A 19,627-nucleotide genomic window follows, 5' to 3' on the forward strand; every position below is an offset into this window, starting at 1 on the left:
TTAAACTCATTAAACTAGTAATTAAATGCCGAACTGAACTAATCCCTTCTGCCTATGGAGTCCTCAGCCCGCCATTCTCTGCACATTCATGTGTCTATCTAAGAGCCTCTTACATGCCTGTATTGTATTTATCTCCTCTACCACAGCTGAGGGTGCATTCCAGGCACCCACCACTCTTTATATAAAAAAAACTTGCCCTGCACATCTCCTTGGAGCTTACCCTTCTCATCTTAAATGCAAGCTCTCTAGTATTAGACATTTCAACCCAGGGGAGAGAAAGATGATACCAGATATCCACGGAAGAGACGTACCACCCAGCCCTGGTCTCCTGCCTGCTCTGGATCTTTTCATTGCCAACTGCCGACGGAACATCAGCTGTCTTGACTTCACCATCCCTCTCTCCAATTCCAACCTCACTCCTTCCATGTGCCCTGCTCCCAACTCCTCCCGTACTAATCCTAACCTTGCCATCAAACCTGCAGATAGGGGGTGCTGTAGTAGTCTGGCGGACTGACCTCTACCTTGCTGAGGCCCAGCAACAACTCTCACACACTTCCTCTTACTTACCCCCTCGAACAGGATCCCACTGAGGAGCACCAGGCCATTGTCTCCCACACCATCACTGATCTTATTAGCTCTGGTGATCTCCCATCCATTGCTACCAACCTCATAGTTCCTGCACCCCGCACCTCCCGTTTCTATCTCCTACCCAAGATCTGCAAACCTGCCAATCCAGTTAGAACCATTATATAGCTTTTTGCTGACCCACTGAATGCATATCTGCATATCTCGACTCAATTTTATCCCCCTGGTTCAATCCTACATCCATGACACTTCACACGTTCTTGATCTTTTCAATGATTTCCAGTTTCCTGGCCCCGAGCATCGTACTTTCACCATGGATGTCCAGTCCCTATACACCTCCATCCCCCACCAGGAAGGTCTCAAAGCTCTCTGTTTCTTTCTGGACACCAGACCCATCCAGTTCCCCTCCACCACCACTCGCCTCCATCTAACAGAACTGGTTCTCACTCTCAATAATTTCTCCTTTTGGCTCCTCTCACTTCCTTCAAAGAAAAGGTGTAGCCATGGGCACTCGCTTGTTTGTCGGCTGTGTAGAGCATTCTATGTTCCAAGTCTACACTGGTGTCACACTCTAACTTTTCCTATGCTACATCAACAGATGCATTGGCGCTGCTTCCTGTCCCCATGTGGAGCTCGTCGACTTCATCACCTTTGCCTCCAACTTCCCTGCCCTCAAATTTACCTGGTGCATTTCCAACAACTCCCTCCCATTTCTCGATCTCCCTGTCTCTGTCTCTGGAGACAGCTTATCTACTGGTGTCTATTAGAAACCTACAGACTCTCAAAGCTACCTGGACTATACCTCTTCCCACTCTGTTACTTGTAAAAATGCCATCCCCTTCTCTCAGTTCCTCTGTCTCCACCACATCTGCTGTCAGGATGAGGCTTTTCATTGCAGAATGACCTCCTCCTTCAAAGAAAGGGGCTTCCCTTCCTCCGCCATCAACACTGCCCTCAACTACATCTCTTCCAATTTGCGCATGTCTACCCTCGCCCCATCCTCCCGCCACCCCAGCAGGGATAGCGTTCCTCTTGTCCTTGCCTACTACCCCACTACACTCCGCGTCCAGCACACAATTCTCCGTAACTTCCACCACCTCCATTGGGATCCCAACACTAAGCACATCTTTCTGCTTTCTGCAGGGATCACTCCCTACGCAACTCCCTTGTCCGTTCATCCCTGGCACTTATCTTTGCAAGCGGAACAGGTGCTGCATCTGACCCTACACCCCCAGCCTCACTACCACTCAGGACTCCAAACAATAGTGACACTTCACCTGTGTGTCTGTTGGGGTGATGTATCTGGTGCTCCCAGTGTGACCTCCTGTATATCAGTGAGACCAGATGTAGATTGAGAGAGCACTTCGCTGAGCACCTACGCTCCATTTTTTCGTTTTTATTTCAGAATATACTTTATTCAAAAATAAATATATACAATAAACCATTCAATAACTTGCCATCCTTTACATACGTTTCCATTAAACTCAGTACATATCCGTACTTATGGCCACCCCCGTGGCACTCCAGTTGTTCACCTTACCACATCATTGTTGAGGGGTATACTCCCCGCCCCCCCGACCCCTCCCTCTCCCGCGGGTGAAGAAACCTATACCACAGTCCTTCCCCACCGGGCCCTTGCGGTGCCAGGAAAAGTGGGATCTCCCAGTGGCCACCTATTTTAATTCTACCTCCTATTCCGATATGTCAATCCATGGCCTCCTTTACTGTCGCGATGAGGCCACACTCAGGTTACAGGAGCAACACCTGATATTCTGTCTGGGTAGCCTCCAACCTGATGTCATGAACATCGATTTCTCGAATGTCCGGTAATGCCACTTCCCACCTTTACCATTCCTCATCCCTATTTACCTCTCTCACCTTAGCTTTTCATCTGCCTATCACCTCAGTCTGGTGCTCCTCCTCCTTCTCGATCGCCTTCTGTCCTCTTCTGTCAGATTCTCCCTTCTCCAGCCCTGTATTTCTCTCACCAATCAACTTCCCAGCTCTTTACTTCCCTCCCCCCGCCCGGGTTTCACCTATCACCTTGTGTTTCTCCCTCCCATCCCCTCCCCCCCCCACCTTCTAACTTCGACTTCTCATCATTTTTTTCTTCCAGTCCTGCTGAAGGGTTTTGACCCAAAGTATCGAGTGTACAGGTTTCTCCCGCCATCCGAAGGTAGATCGTTCCTATGAAATGGTTCGTAAGTCGAAATGTCGTAAAGCGAAGAAGCAATTACCATTTATTTATATGGGAAAATCTTGTGAGCGTTCGCAGACCCAAAAATAACCTACCAAATCATGCCAAATAACACATAAAACCTAAAATAACAGTAACATATAGTAAAAGCAGGAATGATATGATAAATACACAGCCTATATAAAGTAGAAATACTTTTCCACAATCATTACTGACTGTTTTCCGTAGGGAAAATCTCACACGTGCCGTCGGCAGAAAATCTCATGCAAGCGCTGTTGGCAAGAACACTCTCCCCAGTAACGTTTAAGCTATGAAGTTGCCAAATCATACTAAATAACACGTGAAAATACACAGCCAATATAAAGTAGAAATAATGTATGTACAGTGTAGTATCACTTACCGTTATTGGGACAGCTCTGAGCACACTGATGATGGTGTGTTAGGCTGAGTGGGAGTTTGGGTGGTGCAGTGGCCCCCACCCTCCAGGCCGCCGACCGATACATTGCCGCGAAGCACGCAGGGCTCCAGCGGTAGCCGGAACACACCGCACATCTTTAAGGAAAAAGCCGAAATAAACAAGCTAATTAATTAGGTGCCGCCCGACACGTAATTGTCGGCCCAGATCAATGCCAATTTCCGATTGCGTCGTCTCTGATCTGGGCCGACAATTACGTGTAGGCGGCACCTAATTAATTAGCATGTTTATCTCGGCTTTTTTCTTAAAGGTGTGCTGTGTGCATCCCGGCTACCTTTGCATTCTCCGCCAATCGGTACAGTATCTGTCTGTGGCTTGGGTGTTGGGGTGGTGGGACACTGGGGTGTCATCTCGTCGCCTGTTTCCATTAGAGCAGGCAGCTCATCTTCTATCTATGCTTGCCTCGATGTCGAAGGTCGAGGTTCGTTGTCTGCTCTAGCTGATGTGGAAGGCTTGCTTGACTGCTGAGCCTCGCGCATTTTTCTATCACACAGTTCTTTAATAAGGACTCAAACCATCCTGCAAATATCTCCTAAACCGACGTACCCTTTCAAAATTAAAGTTGTACTTTATCATTACTCATTCAGTTTCGATTGTTATCCTTTCCTCTTCCAATTGCATCAGCTCTTCATCTGTCAGCTCTTGGTCATGGGATGCCAAAACCTCTTCAACATCATGTTCGTCAACTTCCACAAGCCAAACTCATGTTGTCCTTACTTCATTCACCACGATCAAAACGCTTAATTGTGTCTAGTTTTACCGTAAGTGTAACACCCTTACGAGCTCTTTCAGGCTTTTCCGATACCTTAGAACTCATCTTGCAAACGGCTGCTCACAGGCACGTGTTAAAGCAAAGCAGTTCCGAATCCGGGGGAGAGCGGCTCATCGGGGCGCGCTCTGCCTTTTATCGCGCGCTGAATTGTTTTTCGTAACAGTGAAAACACCTTCTGAAAGCGAAAACAGGGTACTAATGTAGGTCTTTCGTAGCAGTGAGGTTTCGTAAAGTGAACGTTCGAAAAGCCGGGGACACCTGTACTCTTTTTCCATAGATACTGAGTTCCTCCAGTATTCTGTGCGTGTTACCAGATATCCATTCTATCTATACCTCTCATAATCTGATTAAATTTTGTTCAAGCCTCCTCCACTCCAGAGAAGACAACCCAGTTTTGTCCGATCTTTCCTGACAATCTTCCCTCTCCATTCATTCTGGTAAACCTCTTCTACACCCTCTCCAAAGCCTCCACATACTTCCTGTAATGGAGTGACCAGAAATGAATGTGAGGGGGATCTGAGAGTGCGCACGTTGACAGTGATGTTAAGAAGGCGTATGGTGTGTTGGCATTCATCAACAATAGGATTAAGTTCAAGAGCCGTGAGGAGAGAGTGCAGAGGAGATTTACAAGGATGTTGCCTGGATTGGAGAATAGTTTGCCTTATGAGAATAGGTTGAGTGAACTTGGCCTTTTCTCCTTGGAGCAATGGAGGATGAGAAGTGACCTGATAGAGGTGTATAAGATGATGAGAGGCATTGATCGTGTGCATAGCCAGAGGTTTTTTCGCTGGGCTGAAATGGCTAACACGAGCGGGCATAGTTTTAAGGTGCTTGGAAATAAGTACCAAGGGGATGTCAGGGGTAAGTTTTTCATGCAGAGTGGTGGGTGTGTGGAATGCACTGCCAGTGGCGGTAGTGGAAGCAGATTACAATAGAGTCTTTTAAGAGCCTCTTGTATAGGTACATAGAGCTTGGAGAAATAGAGGACTATGCATTAGGGAAATTCTAGGCAGTTTCTAGAGTAGGTTACATGGTCAGCCCAAAATTGTAGGCTGAAGGGCCTGTAATGTGCTGTGGATTTCTATGTTCTGTGAATGTAATACCTGCACTCCAGATTCAGCCTAACCAGACTTTTGATGAAGCTTTGAAAAGATATGAAATAACTGGAAAAAAGAAACACAAGAAAATTTTAAATTTTATGGAAGGTCCCAACAACAATGTAATGTTGCTGTGTGATTCTTCAAAAGATGTGCTGGCACCACTCAAAGTCAGTATTTCCTCACTGGGTGCATATCTTTCTTTATCAGATTCTGCTGGGTTTGTTTAGTCTCTTTGTATAATGTGTATTAATTGTTTCGATGTAATCTACAGTAGCCAACACTTGAAGCTGGTATCCTTGGTCTCAGCTCCAGAATTGGATAAAAGATGTTTAGATCATTGGGGCAAATACTGTACCCTTGCAGGCTGATGACATATTGGCTGTGCGTTTACCAACAGAGGATGTCTTGGTAGCTGGGTTAAAACTACTTTTCAAGTTAGGCAAACAAGAGAAAATGTACAGATGCTGGAAATCCAAGCAACACACACAGAATGTTGGAGGAGCTCAGCAGGACAGGCAGCATCTGTGGGAAAAGTTGGGCAGTTAACCTGCATTTGAATTTCCATAATGGGGTGCTTTGATCATTTCAAAGCAAGCGTTGGGTGAGTTTTTCATTCCAAATGGGATGGCCATGTGAGAGGATGAAATTGACAAGACTGTTGAGTAATTTGCTGTGAAATTACCATGTGGACAATAAACTGGAGCGCCACCTGCTGGCCAAGCATTGCACTTCATTCAGGAGGCAAGTGCATAGGATTTAACGAGAAATGGTTTTAAATCATGTTTTTAGTGTCAGTGTTTAGTAAAGTGCATTTTTTAATGAGATATCTATATTCAGTAAAATGAATTATTAGGGCAGGGATTAAAATCCCTGGCTTTTTAGCCTGATACAGCTAAAAAGTGGAACTGCTTCCAAGATCAGTACAGTAAACAAGGATGTCTTAATGCGTTTAGACGAACTATTGCTGCTTAAAATTGATGGAAGCAACTCTGACTGGACAGAAGTGCCCACAGAGGAAGTGTGGCTGTGGATCGGGGTTAGAAGTGTGCTTTAGGAAATGAGGTTTTCACCTCCCAATACTGACTATCTTGCTGGCAAACGTACAGTCTCTGGTAAATAAAATTGACGATCTCAGAAATCAGAGGAACATTAGGACCGCGTGTGTCCGTTGTTTCACGGAATCCTGGTTAACCCCTTCCATACTGGATGCAGCAATTCAGATTGATGGGTTTACTATACACTGTCAATATAGATCAATGGAGTCTCTCAAAAGCAGAGGTGGAGGAGTATGCCTCATGATCAACTCTTCTTGGTGCACAAATATACTGTATCAGTGCTGTCCCAATTCTGCTCACCAGGCCTGGAATATCTAGCGGTTAAGTGCAGTCCTTTTTACCTACTACAGGAGTTCTCCGGGGTCATTTTGGTAGCAGTATACATTCTACCTCAGGCCAATGTCAATCAGGCTTGAGATAATCTGAGCAATGGGATCAACGTGCATGAAACAGCGCACCCTAACACCTTCACCATTGTTTTAGAAGATTTTAACCAGGCCTGTCTGAAAAAATCACTAATTAATTACCATCAACAGATCACTTGCAATACTAGAGGAAACAACGCATTGGACAGTTGCTACTATGCTATTCCATGCCCTCACTTTGGGAAGTCTGATCACTCGGCTGTACTTCTACTCCCTGAGTATAGGCAGAGACTGAAGTCTGCAGCACCAGTAGTGAGGACGAAGAAGGTATGGACAAGGGAAGCACAGGAGCCTCTACAGGACTGCTTTGAATCAGTGGACTGACTGTATTCAGGGATTCATGTTCGAACCTGGATGAGTATGCTGTCATCGTTACAGACTTCATTAAAACTTGTGTGGATGAGTGTGTGCCTACAAAGACTTACTGTACATTCCCAAGCCAAAAGCCTTGGATGAACCAGGAGGTACATCGTCTGCTGAAGGCTAGATCTGTGGCATTCAAATCTGGCAACCCAGGCCTGTAACAGGAAACCAGGTATGATTTGCAGAGGGCTATTTCAAGGGCAAAGAGACAATTTCGAATGAGGTTGGATGTAACATTGGATGCACGACAACTCTGGCAGGGCTTGCAAGACATTAATTCCTATAAAGCGAAACCCAATAGCATGAATAGAAACATAGAAAACCAACAGCACAATACAGGCCCTTCAGCCCACAAAGCTGTGCCAAACATGTCCTTACCTTAGAAATTACCTAGGCTTACCTATAGTCCTCTACTTTTCTAAGCTCCAGGTACCTAATGGCAGCGATGCTTCACTACCAGATGAACTCAACGCTTTCTATGCCCACTTTGAAAGGGAGAATACAACTACAGCTGTGAAGATCCCTGCTGCGCCTGATGACCCAGTGGTCTGTCTCAGAGGGCGATGTTAGGCTGTCTTTTACCCTTGCAAGGTGGAAGGTCCCGATGGAGTACTTGGTAAGGCTCTGAAAACCTGTGCCAACCAACTGGCGGGAGTGTTCAAGGACACTTTCAACCTCTCGCTGCTATGGGTGGAAGTTCCCTCTTGCTTCAAAATGGCAACAATTATACCAGTGCCTAAAACGAATAACGTTACCTGCCTTAATGACTGTCACCCAGTAGGACTCACATCGACAGTTTGGCAAAAGAATAAATCAAGGAAGGTAGTGCACCCGTGGCTGACAAGAGAAATTAGGGATAGTATCAATTCCAAAGAAGAAGCATACAAATTAGCCAGAAAAAGTGGCTCACCTGAGGACTGGGAGAAATTCAGAGTTCAGCAGAAGAGGACAAAGGGCTTAATTAGGAAGAGGAAAAAAGATTATGAGAGAAAACTGGCAGGGAACATAAAATCTGACTGTAAAGCTTTTATAGATATGTAAAAAGGAAAAGACTGGTAAAGACAATTGTAGGTGCCCTACAGACAGAAACAGGTGAATTGATTATGGGGAGCAAGGACATGACAGACCACTGTGAGGAGGATGCTAAGAGGATGCAGGGTGACTTGGATAGGTTGGGTGAGTGGGCAAATTCATGGCAGATGCAATTTAATGTGGATAAATGTGAAGTTATCCACTTTGGTGGCAAAAATAGGAAAACAGATTATTATCTGAATGGTGGCCAATTAGGAAAAGGGGAGGTGCAACGAGACCTGGGTGTCATTATACACCAGTCATTGAAAGTGGGCATGCAGGTACAGCAGGCGGTGAAAAAGGCGAATGGTATGCTGGCATTTATAGCGAGAGGATTCGAGTACAGGAGCAGGGAGGTACTACTGCAGTTGTACAAGGCCTTGGTGAGCCCACACCTGGAGTATCGTGTGCAGTTTTGGTCCCCTAATCTGAGGAAAGACATCCTTGCCATAGAGGGAGTACAAAGAAGGTTCACCAGATTGATTCCTGGGATGGCAGGACTTTCATATGAAGAAAGACTGGATGGACTAGGCTTGCACTCGTTGGAATTTAGAAGATTGAGGGGGGATCTGATTGAAACGTATAAAATCCTAAAGGGATTGGACAGGCTAGATGCAGGAACATTGTTCCCGATGTTGGGGAAGTCCAGAACGAGGGGTCACAGTTTGAGGATAAGGGGGATGTCTTTTAGGACTGAAATTATGAAAAACTTCTTCACACAGAGAGTGGTGAATCTGTGGAATTCTCTGCCACAGGAAACAGTTGAGGCCAGTTCATTGGCTATATCTAAGAGGGAGTTAGATATGGCCCTTGTGGCTACGGGGATCAGGGGGTATGGAGGGAAGGCTGGTGCAGGGTTCTGAGTTGGATGATCAGCCATGATCATAATAAATGGCGGTGTAGGCTCGAAGGGCCGAATGGCCTACTCCTGCACCTATTTTCTATGTTTCTATGTTTGCGGTCCGATACGGGTCACTTGCTATACTACACTGAGATGCAGTTGGTGAGTATGCTCTCAATGGTACAGCGGTAAAAGTCCGTCAGTGTCCTGGGACAGAGGTGAGCTTTCTTCATGCTCCGCAGGAAATAAAGGCGCTGTTGTGCCTTTTTGATCAGGATGGAGTTTAGGGACCGGGTAAGATCCTCGGAAATGTGGACACCAAGGAATTTGAAGCTTGATACACGCTCCACTACAGCTCCGTTGATGTAGATGGGGACATGAGTGTGGCTCCTCGCATGCCTGAAGTCCACAATGATCTCCTTGGTCTTCTGGGTGTTAAGGGCCAGGTTGTCGGCCCACCACGTGGCCAGGTGCTGGACCTCGTCACTATAGGCCATCTCGTCATCCCCTCTGATATAGCTCAAATATCAACTATAAATTTGATATAAATGATATAACCATTGTTGGTAGAATCTCAGATGGTGACGAGAGGACGTACAGGAGTGAGATCTGCCAACTAGTGGAACGGTGTCACAGCAACAACCTGGCACTCAATGTCAGTAAGACAAAAGAGCTGATTGTGGACTTCAGGAAGGGTAAGATGAAGGAACACATACCAATCCTCATAGAGGGGTCAGAAGTGGAGAGAGTGAGCAGTTTCAAGTTCTGGTTTGTCAAGATCTCTGAGGATCTAACCTGGTCCCAACGTATCAATGCAGTTATAAAGAAGGCAAGACAGTGGCTAAACTTTATTAGGAGTTTGAAGAGATTGGATATGTCAACAAATACACTCAAAAGCTTCTATAGATGTACCGTGGAGAGCATTCTGACAGGCTGCATCACTGTCTGGTATAGAGGGGGTGAGGGGCTACTATACAGGACCGAAAGAAGCTGCAGAGAGTCGTAAGTTTAGTCAGCTCCATCTTGGGTGCTAGCCTGCAAAGTACCCAGGACATCTTCAGGGAGCGGTGTCTCAAAAAGACAGCGTCCATTATTAAGGACCTCCAGCACCCAGGGCATGCCCTTTTCTCACTGTTACCATCAGGTAGGAAGTACAGAAGCCTGAAGGCACACACTCAGCGATTCAGTAACACCTTCCCCTCTCCATCCGATTCCTAAATGGATATTGAACCCTTGGACACTACCTCACTTTTTTTTTAATATATCGTTTAGGTTGACCTTCACTAATCCGGCACCATTGGGACCTGAGGAGTGCCGGATTAGTGAAAATGCCGAATTACAGAAGGATCACATTAAGCTTAATCAGTGCCGGATTAGAAAAGGAACCGGATTACAGGTAGTCGGAGTAGTGAAGGTCGACCTGTATTTTTGTTTTTTTTGCCAGATTTTTAATATATAGATAGATAGACATACTTTATTGATCCCGAGGGAAATTGGGTTTCGTTACAGTTGCACCAACCAAGAATAGAGTATAAATGTAGCAATATAAAACCATAAATAATTAAATAATAATGTGTAAATTATGCCAGATGGAAATAAGTCCAGAACCAGCTTATTGGCTCAGTGTGTCTGACCCTCCAAGGGAGGAGTTGTAAAGTTTGATAGCCACAAGCAGGAATGACTTCCTATGACGCTCTGTGTTGCATCTCGGTGGAATGAGTCTCTGGCTGAATGTACTCCTGTGCCCAACCAGTACATTATCTAGTGAAGGGGAGACATTGTCCAAGATGGCATGCAACTTGGACAGCATCCTCTTTTCAGACACCACCGTCAGAGAGTCCAGTTCCATCCCCACAACATCACTGGCCTTACAAATGATTTTCTTGATTCTGTTGGTGTCTGCTACCCTCAGCCTGCTACCCCAGCACACAACAGCAAACATGATAGCACTGGCCACCACAGACTCATAGAACATCCTCAGCATCGTCCGGCAGATGTTAAAGGACCTCAGTCTCCTCAGGAAATAGAGACGGCTCTGACCCTTCTTGTAGACAGCCTCAGTGTTCCTTGACCAGTCCAGTTTATTGTCAATTCATATCCCCAGTTATTTGTAATCCTCCACCATGTCCACACTGACCCCCTGGATGGAAACAGGGGTCACCAGTGCCTTAGCTCTCCTCAGGTCTACCACCAGCTCCTTAGTCTTTCTCACATTAAGCTGTAGATAATTCTGCTCACACCATGTGACAGAGTTTCCCACCGTAGCCCTGTACTCAGCCTCATCTCCCTTGCTGATGCATCCAACTATGGCAGAGTCATCCGAAAACTTCTGAAGATGACAAGACTATGTGCAGTAGTTGAAGTCCGAGGTGTAGATGGTGAAGAGAAAGGGAGACAAGACAGTCCCCTGTGGAGCCCCAGTGCTGCTGATCACTCTGTCGGACACACAGTGCTGCAAGCACATGTACTGTGGTCTGCCAGTTACGTAATCAATAATCCATGATACCAGGGAAGCATCCACCTGCATCGCTGTCAGCTTCTCCCCCAGCAGAGCAGGGCAGATGGTGTTGAACGCGCTGGAGAAGTCAAAAAACATGACCCTCACAGTGCTCGCTGGCTTGTCCAGGTGGGCGTAGACACGGTTCAGCAGGTAGACGATGGCATCCTCAACTCTTATTGGGGGCTGGTAGGCGAACTGGAGGGGGTCTAAGTGTGGCCTAACCATAGGCTGGAGCTGCTCCAGAACAAGTCTCTCCAGGGTCTTCATGATGTGGGAGGTCAATGCCACTGGTCTGTAGTCATTGAGGCCGCTGGGGCGCGGCATCTTCGGCACAAGGACGAGGCAGGATGTCTTTCACAGCACAGGAACCCTCTGGAGACTCAGGCTCAGGTTGAAGACATGGCGAAGTACTCCACATAGCTGAGGGGCACAGGCTTTGAGCACTCTGGTACTGACACCATCCAGTCCTGCAGCCTTGCTTGGGTTGAGACGTTTCAGCTGTCTTTTCACCTGTTCAGCTGTGAAGCCCACCATGGTGGTTTCGTGTGGGGGAGGGGTATAGTCATGAGAGCAGGGTGGGGGAATGTGAGGAGGGGTAGGAGGGGAGAGTGAAATATGTGTTGGTTGGGGGCCGACAACAGATGAATCGTGGGGGGATGGGCAGGGGCCACAATGTCAAATCTGTTAAAGAACAGGTTAAGTTCGTTGGCCCTGTCCACACTGCCTTCAGCTCCTCTGTTGTTAGTTTGCCAGAACCCAGTGATGGTCCTCATCCCACTCCAGACCTCTGTCATGTTGTTCTGCTGGAGTTTCCACTCAAGCTTCCTCCTGTACCTGTCTTTAGCCTCTCTGATCTGGCTTTCAGGTCACTCTGTATTGTCCTCAATATATATATATACTGTATAGAGTATACTGAATAAGATTTATTTATTATTTTTATTTTATTTCTTTCTTCTATATTATGTATTGCATTGAACTGCTGCTGCTAAGTTAACAAATTTCCTGTCACATGCTGGTGATAATAAACCTGATTTTCATTCTGGTAAGATTAAAATGTCTAAATTATTTTAGATTTCAAGAGTTTTTATTAGAAGTGTCTATTTAGCAATTCCTCACTAAAAGAATGTTAATTGTTCCACAGAAAAAACTGTCTGTTGCCCCCAGCCACATGGATGTCACCCTAACTCCGCAAGAGCGAGTGAGGGCCCTCACCAAAATGGGATGTAATGTAGAGATCAGTGAGGTCGTTACTCCCCGTCGCTACTTTCGATCTGGAGTGGAGATGGTCCAGATGGCATCTGTCTACTTGGAAGAAGGAAACCTTGAAAATGCCTTTGTCCTTTATAACAAGTTTATAACGTAAGAAACATTTTACTGAAACTCTTGCTGTTAATTATTGTGCAAGCTGTGATTGAAAGAAGATTATAAGATAACTTGGTTTATTGTACTGTAAAAGCGGACGGCTCTGCAGTCATCGTAATGATATATTGCTTTGTTTTTGCAGTTTGTTTGTCGAGAAATTGCCAAAGCATCGGGATTACCAATCATGTGCAATTCCAGAAAAGCAGGATATTCTGAAAGTATGTATGCTGCTTCATCAACAATGTGATTATGGTGTCAATTAGAATGCAGAGGCTGTATGTTCCTTTGCAAACCATGTCTATAACCTTGAGTGTGAGCTCAATGTTTTTCTATCACAGTCAACACATATACCAGCACTCAGAAAAGGTTGAGTGAGCGAGGGCTTTTTTCTTTGGAGTGAAGGAGGTTGAGAGGTGACTTAATAGAGGTGTACAAGGTGATAAGAGGCATAGATCGAGTGGATAGCCAGCACCTTTTTCCAGGGGCAGAAATGGCTAATACGAGTGGGCGTAACTCTAAGGTGATGGGGAGAAGTACAGGGTGGGATGCCAGAGGTAGGTGTAGGAGCCATGTATCCATCTTTGTATTTTGTGTTGTGTGTTTATTACGGTAGTTAGTCATATGAGTGTGGGCGCGGTAGAAACAAGGAGTTTATTTAAATTTTGATGATTTGTCTTGCGCTCAGTTGAACTAAGGGAGTGAGCTCGGGTGAAACCTTTTTGTTGAGCGCTGAGTTACATTTAAAATAGCTTTTTGCTTGAGTTCACTTAATTACGTTGAAGCAAACTTGATTATATTTAACATGCTAAGACTATTTTTTTGTCGCTAGTTTTAGTGTCATTTAATTTTTATTGCTTCAAGATTGATTGATTTGCTAGTTTCTTAATAATGATCGAATGTATTCTTCGATTTTGGAGCATTATAATTGGATTGGAGTGTATCATACAGAATCAGCACCCCCTCCTCACCATGCTTAATAATTATAATAGCAATCATAAGTCATTTATTGATCCCGAGTGGGAAATTCTTTCGTTACAGCAGCAACGTTTAAAAGCACACTTAGAGTGCAAACTTAACTAATGGTGAAGTACAGAGTAATAATATACGCACTAATAATTTACCAATGTGCAATAATAATGAACGAAATAAAGCAGAGACTATTGTACTATGATGTGTGTTCTCCTGTCGCACAGAGTTTAGTCTCTAAGCGGTGTTGGTTTGTTTGAGTAGCAGCTACAATAGGTTTTATACACAGAGTGATGGGTGTGTGGAACATGCTGCCAGGCATGGTGGTAGAGGTGGATACTTAGGGACATTTAAAAGACTCTTAGCTGGGCACATGGATGAAAGAAAAATTGAGGGAAGCATTAGAATGATCTTGGAGTCGGTTAAAATGTCAGCACAAAATCATGGGCTGCGGGGCCAGTACTGTTCTGTAGTCCACGTTCTACAGACCCTTTTCAAGTTAGTTTATGATTAGGGCAACAGGTTAATGCACATGTGCTTTTGATGCCGCCATGGAGAGAGCAAATGTAATGGCTGATGTTAGCATTCAGACTCGGACGCTCTGAATGGGAAAACTGATCTTGCAACACTGAACCTGTGAGGACGTTTGGTGCCTGTGCCGGATGTTTACAAGGCTTGTAGACATGAACGCTCATCTCTGAGCCAGAAAGGTTTTAAGTCCAGGTTTTAATCCAGAAGGTTGAGCTTAAAATGTTGGCTGCCTCTCCCAGTTAACGCTAAGGGAGTGATGCACAGATGGAGAATGTCATCTTGTAGAGGTATTATGAAAATAAGTTCTATTTTCAGTTCAGGTGGAATTAAAAGGTCCTGAAGGACAGGAAGAATTGCATATTTTCTTTTTTTTTACATTTTCCACAATATAAAATTGAACAAGCTTCCGTCAATTTCATCAGATTGAATCGCCTGCTTGTTTCTGTACAACCAGTGCAGTCCCACATGCCGATCACTTCCTAGTTCTCCAGCCAACCACTTAAACGAGGGCTCATTAGCTAATTAATCAAATGGCACTGTCTTTTGGATGAAGGGCCTGGGGGAAATCCATGTGCTCATGGGGAGAACGTGCAAATTTCTTACTGACAGGACTGGAGGTCAGGATTGAAACCAGGTTACTGGAGTAATGAGAGCCTTCCAGTGCTTAAATTGACTGCTTTATTTCAGATACTACAACAATGACTACATGTCAAAATATCTCATTTGTTTTAAGTTTAGAAACACTGCAAAAAGTTATTTTTTGATGAACAAATCATCTGTCTCTTAAGCTAAAACAACAAAGCTGCGAGCTTTCTTTAGGTTGTAGTCCGGACTGATTTTTATGCTCCAACAGGTCAGCCAGCATCTGTGGAAAAGAGTAAACAGTCAGTGTGAGGCTGAGACCCTCCACCAGTCCTGATGAAGGGTCTCAGCCCGAAACTTCGACCGTTTATTCTTTTCCATAGATGCTGTCTGACTTGCTGAGTTCCTCCAGCATTTTGTGCGTGTTGCTTTTGATTTCCAGCATCTGCAGATATTCTTGTCTTTGTGACTTTTGTGTCTGATCAAAATCCGCAGTTTATTTTTATCCGTTGTGTCGCAATGGTGGTTGCTTACCACTTCCCTCTCACATCAAGATATCCACCAGGTGATGACTGTTACTGTTCATTTATTTGCTAGTTGGTCAATACATGAACTGGCTACGTATCCCTATTGCAGTTGGCTGGGAAATCGTGCCATATCCAGTCAGCAAACCCTGCAGACCAGTTGAGCTGCTGCTGGTCATGTTTTGAGGTCGTATGTTTGCTTTCAGGGCCTGTCTCCTTCATTAACAAAAAGGATGCACTTCCTGTGGCAGTTGATACAATTACAACTTCCCCAGAATATATTGATGCAATTCTACACTGTCATCATCGGGAGCATCCTGACATCTGCCATTACTGTCTGGTTTGATGCAGCATCCTCTCACAATGTACGAAAACTACAGTGAACTGTCAGGAGAGCAGAAATGTCCTTGGATGTAGCCTACTGTCATTGTAGGACTTGTATGTGTCCAGGAAAAATCATTGTGGACCCTACACACCAAGCAAACTGCCTTTTCCAAAAGCTCCCTTCTGGGAAATGTTACTGGTCAGTAAAACAAAAACTTCATGCCACCTTGAATGTTTCTCCCTCAGGCAGTTAATTGGATCAATCATTTTAGTTAGGCACCCTTGCCTCCTCTGCCTATTAACTCAGTCACTGCACGGCGCTGTTAGCACTTTACACCACTCTTCATAATGCTGTTTACATTGTAAATACATGCTGGTGTTTAAGTACTTGTGCACATTTTGTTCCATATCCACACTATAACTTCTAAGTTGCTTTTATATAATTCTTTATAATTGTTGAATGTTGTTGTTCATTGCCTGTCACACCAGCACACCACAACAAATTCTTAATATATGTAAATGTATATGGTGAATAAAGATGATCCTAGAGTTACTATGACACCAAAGGAAGTCAGTAGACCCATCGGTCCATGCTGAAAATACCTCAGCAGAAAATATCTCAGCGGAAAATACCTGCAGTCCCATCCATCCGGCCCTTGCTTGTCTGTGACTTTTCTCACTCAAAATGCTGATCAATTCCTCTTCAGCCACTTCCCTACACTGGGTAGTTTACAGCCAATAAACTGGTGTGTCCGTCTCTTGGGGTGTGGGAGGAATCCAGTGATTGAAAACCCAGGCACAGGCAAACTCCACATGGAGAGCAGTAGAGGCCAGGATCAAACCTGGGTCCTAGGAGCGGTGGAGTGACAGCACTGACTCAGTGCCACCGTGCCCTGTGGCCATTTAAAATGCGTTCAATTGAAAGCTGCGCCTTGTAAGGCGTGAAAATGCCCGACGCAGGCCTCTCATGGTCCCCCTCCCCCAATTGAAAGTGATTGTATTAATTTTTAGTTTATTTTTATGAGAAAAATAATATCAATTTATTTGTTTAATCCAAGAAATTAAAGGAGGTTGCATTTCCAAGGGCAGAGGAGTTGAAAGCACAGCTTATTGCCAAATATGATGCTGAATACAAAGAATTTATGACTGTTCAGGTAAATTAAGAGTTTAATTTCTTCTTGTCTATATTTTTCTTGCCTGCTGGTAACCTGTTCCTCTGTGGTTGGGACTGCCATCTTGCTCATTCGCTCAGTGTCTTTGCTGGTTGCTGGAGGTACTGTGGGTATTTGTGTGGTTTGTTTTTCTCTTTTTAGCAGCTCTAGTGCAGTCATTTGGTTTATCAAATTACAGGGAACTTCTCCAGGTTACCACATCAATATTTATCCCTCAAGAACACCTAAAGCTGCTCGTCTCTGTGTGGCCACATCGCTGTTTGTGGTATTTAGTCCTTCACAAGCTGTGCATTCTAAGTTTTACATCAGCTGTAATTTGCTTTTGGCTACGTTTGCATTCCTTCGAGCACCAAGGAGACAAACAGTAGGTCACATTGTAAACAGAAGATCAGATCTATAATATCATACTATTGATCCTTTGCAGTAAACTCTCTTGTAGAGCTCTCTGCCAGGATAACAGTTTATGAATGTTCTCTAGCATTATATTTAAAAAAAAGTAACTTTTGGGTCTTCGTACCACATTGCATCAGGGTGCCTGCAGAACTGAACATTTGTCAGCCTTGGAAGGAGTCACATGTGCATATTTAATGTTTTGGGTGGGGCTCAGTAACCTCACTTTATGCATGTTTATTTTGAATGATTGTGCCTTTGCCTTGTGCTTCCCTGCCTTTCCTCCTTGTCCCCCCCCCCCCCCCACCCAACTCCCTACGACTGAATGCACATCCCTTTCACAATCTCAGGATGTCTCGAAGCACTAATGACAAACCTCTGAAGTGTAGACAGTATTGTAGATTAGAGATTAAAGCAATGGTAATACAGAGCTGACAGCCTCTTAAACAAAAATCATCAATTCTTTTTGTGGGGTTTTAAGATATGCAAATAATTATATGCAGTCATGCCTCTCCAAATACCCAAAATGATTCTACACCTTCCGCTCCAACGTCTCTTCTTTCTAAGGATTTGATTTAAATTTTTACCAACAAGACCACTCCATCCCCTCTGCCTACCTACTTGGCCTTTCTATACAATGTGTATCTTTGGATGTTAAGCTCCCAACTACGATCTCGTTTCAGCTATGACTAGTGATGTTCACAATGTCATATTTACCAATCTAACTGTGCTTCGAGATCATCTACCTTATTCCATACACCGTGTGCATTCAAATATAAGACCTTCGGTCCTGCATTCGTCACCCTTTTCGATTTTACCCCCATGTTGCACTCATTCCACTGACTGGAATTTTGCTCTGTCATCTGCCTGTCCTTCCCCACAATCTCACTACACACTGCATCTAATTGTACACCAACTGCCCCATCCCTAGCCCCAACTCTCTGGATCCCATTCCCCTGCCAACTTAGTCTAAATGTTACCCAACAGCTGTAGCAAACGTGCCCGGTGAGTTGTTTATTATGTCTCCCCGCTCGCTGGAAAATGGAGGCACTTTTTCCCTTATTAGGGAGAGAGAGGATCTGTGGTATGTCGAACACTGGGAAACGTGAAGTCTTTGGGGTAACTGCAAGTCTGTGCCTTTGCTATTGCTTTGCTCACGCTTGAGTGCTCGGTGGCGGTGTGGAGGCTTGCCTTTTTTGCCGGTGGGGGGAGAGGGGATTGTTGCTTGCTGCTGCTTATGCACGGGAGGGAGGAGATGCGGGGGGACTTTGGGAGGGAGGGGAGCTGGACGTTTAACTGTCGCTCATTCTTTGGGGCACTTCTCTGTTTTTGTGGATGTTTGTGAAGAAAAAGTATTTCAGGATGTATATTGTATACATTTCTCTGACATTAAATTGAACCTTTGAACAAGGATATTGGTTCCCCTCGGGTTCAGGATTAACTCATCCTTTTTGTACAGGTGAACCCTTCCCCAGAAGAGACCCCAATGTTTCAGAAATCTGAACCCCTGCCCCCTGCACCAATGTCTCAGCCACACATTCATTGTATTCTTACTCTCATTGGCGCATGGCTTTGACAGCAATCCAGAGATTACTCCTGATTTTCAGCTTTCTGCCTACCTCCCTACATTCTCTCTTCAGGACCTGCTACCATTTCCTACCTCTGTTCTTGATAGCAATTTGTACCACAACTTCCGGCTAGTCTCCTTCCCCTTTAGAATGCAGTGGACTCGATCTGAGACATCCCTGACCCTGGCACGTGAGAGGTAAAATACCGCCTAGGTGTCTTTTTCATGTCCACAGAATCTCCTGTCTGCTGCTCTAACTATGGGATCCCTTATCAGCACTGCACGCCTCTTCTCCTCCGTTCCTTAGTCACAGAACCAGATTCAATGCCAGAGACCTGATAGCTGTGGCTTCCCCCAGCAGGTCATCCTCCCCAACATTATCTAAAGTGGTATACTTGTTATTGAGGGTGTGACCACAAGGGTTCTCTGCACTGACCACCTATTCCTTTTCCCTCTCCTGACAGTCACCTAGGTACTTCCCTCCTGTAACTTAGCAGCTCGGTGCACTTCATGCAGATGTAGTTATCAGGGAGAATGGCCCTCTTTGGCAGATGGGATAGAACCTGCCTTGTCCTGGTCCTGTGTGTTCACACAAGTACTGATCCTAGGTTTCTGTTTCATCACCAAATAGTATCATCTTTCCTGCTTTCCACAGGGTATCTTTCCCTCTCCCTCACCACCTCCCCGACTCCCTTGTCAGTTCATAGCTGCCTGCAGTCTCCCTTGTGTCACTTATCCCTGCAGGTGGGTTAAGTGTTACACCTGTTCCTTCACTCTCTCCTTCTCCACTGTTCAGGCCCTGAACAGGCCTCCAGCTGAGATGAC

General features: G+C 45.0%; 1 protein-coding gene across 8 annotated transcripts in view; it reads left to right on the top strand.

Moving 5' to 3' along the window:
- Window positions 1–19,627, top strand: part of stambpl1 (STAM binding protein-like 1) — a 69,449-nt gene that overhangs the window by 24,276 nt on the left and 25,546 nt on the right. For all 8 annotated transcript variants that reach the window (XR_011882699.1, XM_072239259.1, XM_072239256.1 and 5 more), the window contains 3 exons: window positions 12,526–12,743; window positions 12,889–12,964; window positions 16,732–16,827. Coding sequence is in view for 7 of the 8 variants with exons in the window: in XM_072239259.1 (XP_072095360.1) it covers window positions 12,526–12,743; window positions 12,889–12,964; window positions 16,732–16,827 (390 nt within the window). In the remaining variant the exon portion in view is untranslated. The remainder of the gene's footprint in view (window positions 1–12,525; window positions 12,744–12,888; window positions 12,965–16,731; window positions 16,828–19,627) is intronic.

The sequence above is a fragment of the Mobula birostris genome, chromosome 21, assembly GCF_030028105.1.
Source record: "Mobula birostris isolate sMobBir1 chromosome 21, sMobBir1.hap1, whole genome shotgun sequence".
Classification (NCBI taxonomy): Eukaryota; Metazoa; Chordata; class Chondrichthyes; order Myliobatiformes; family Myliobatidae; genus Mobula; species Mobula birostris.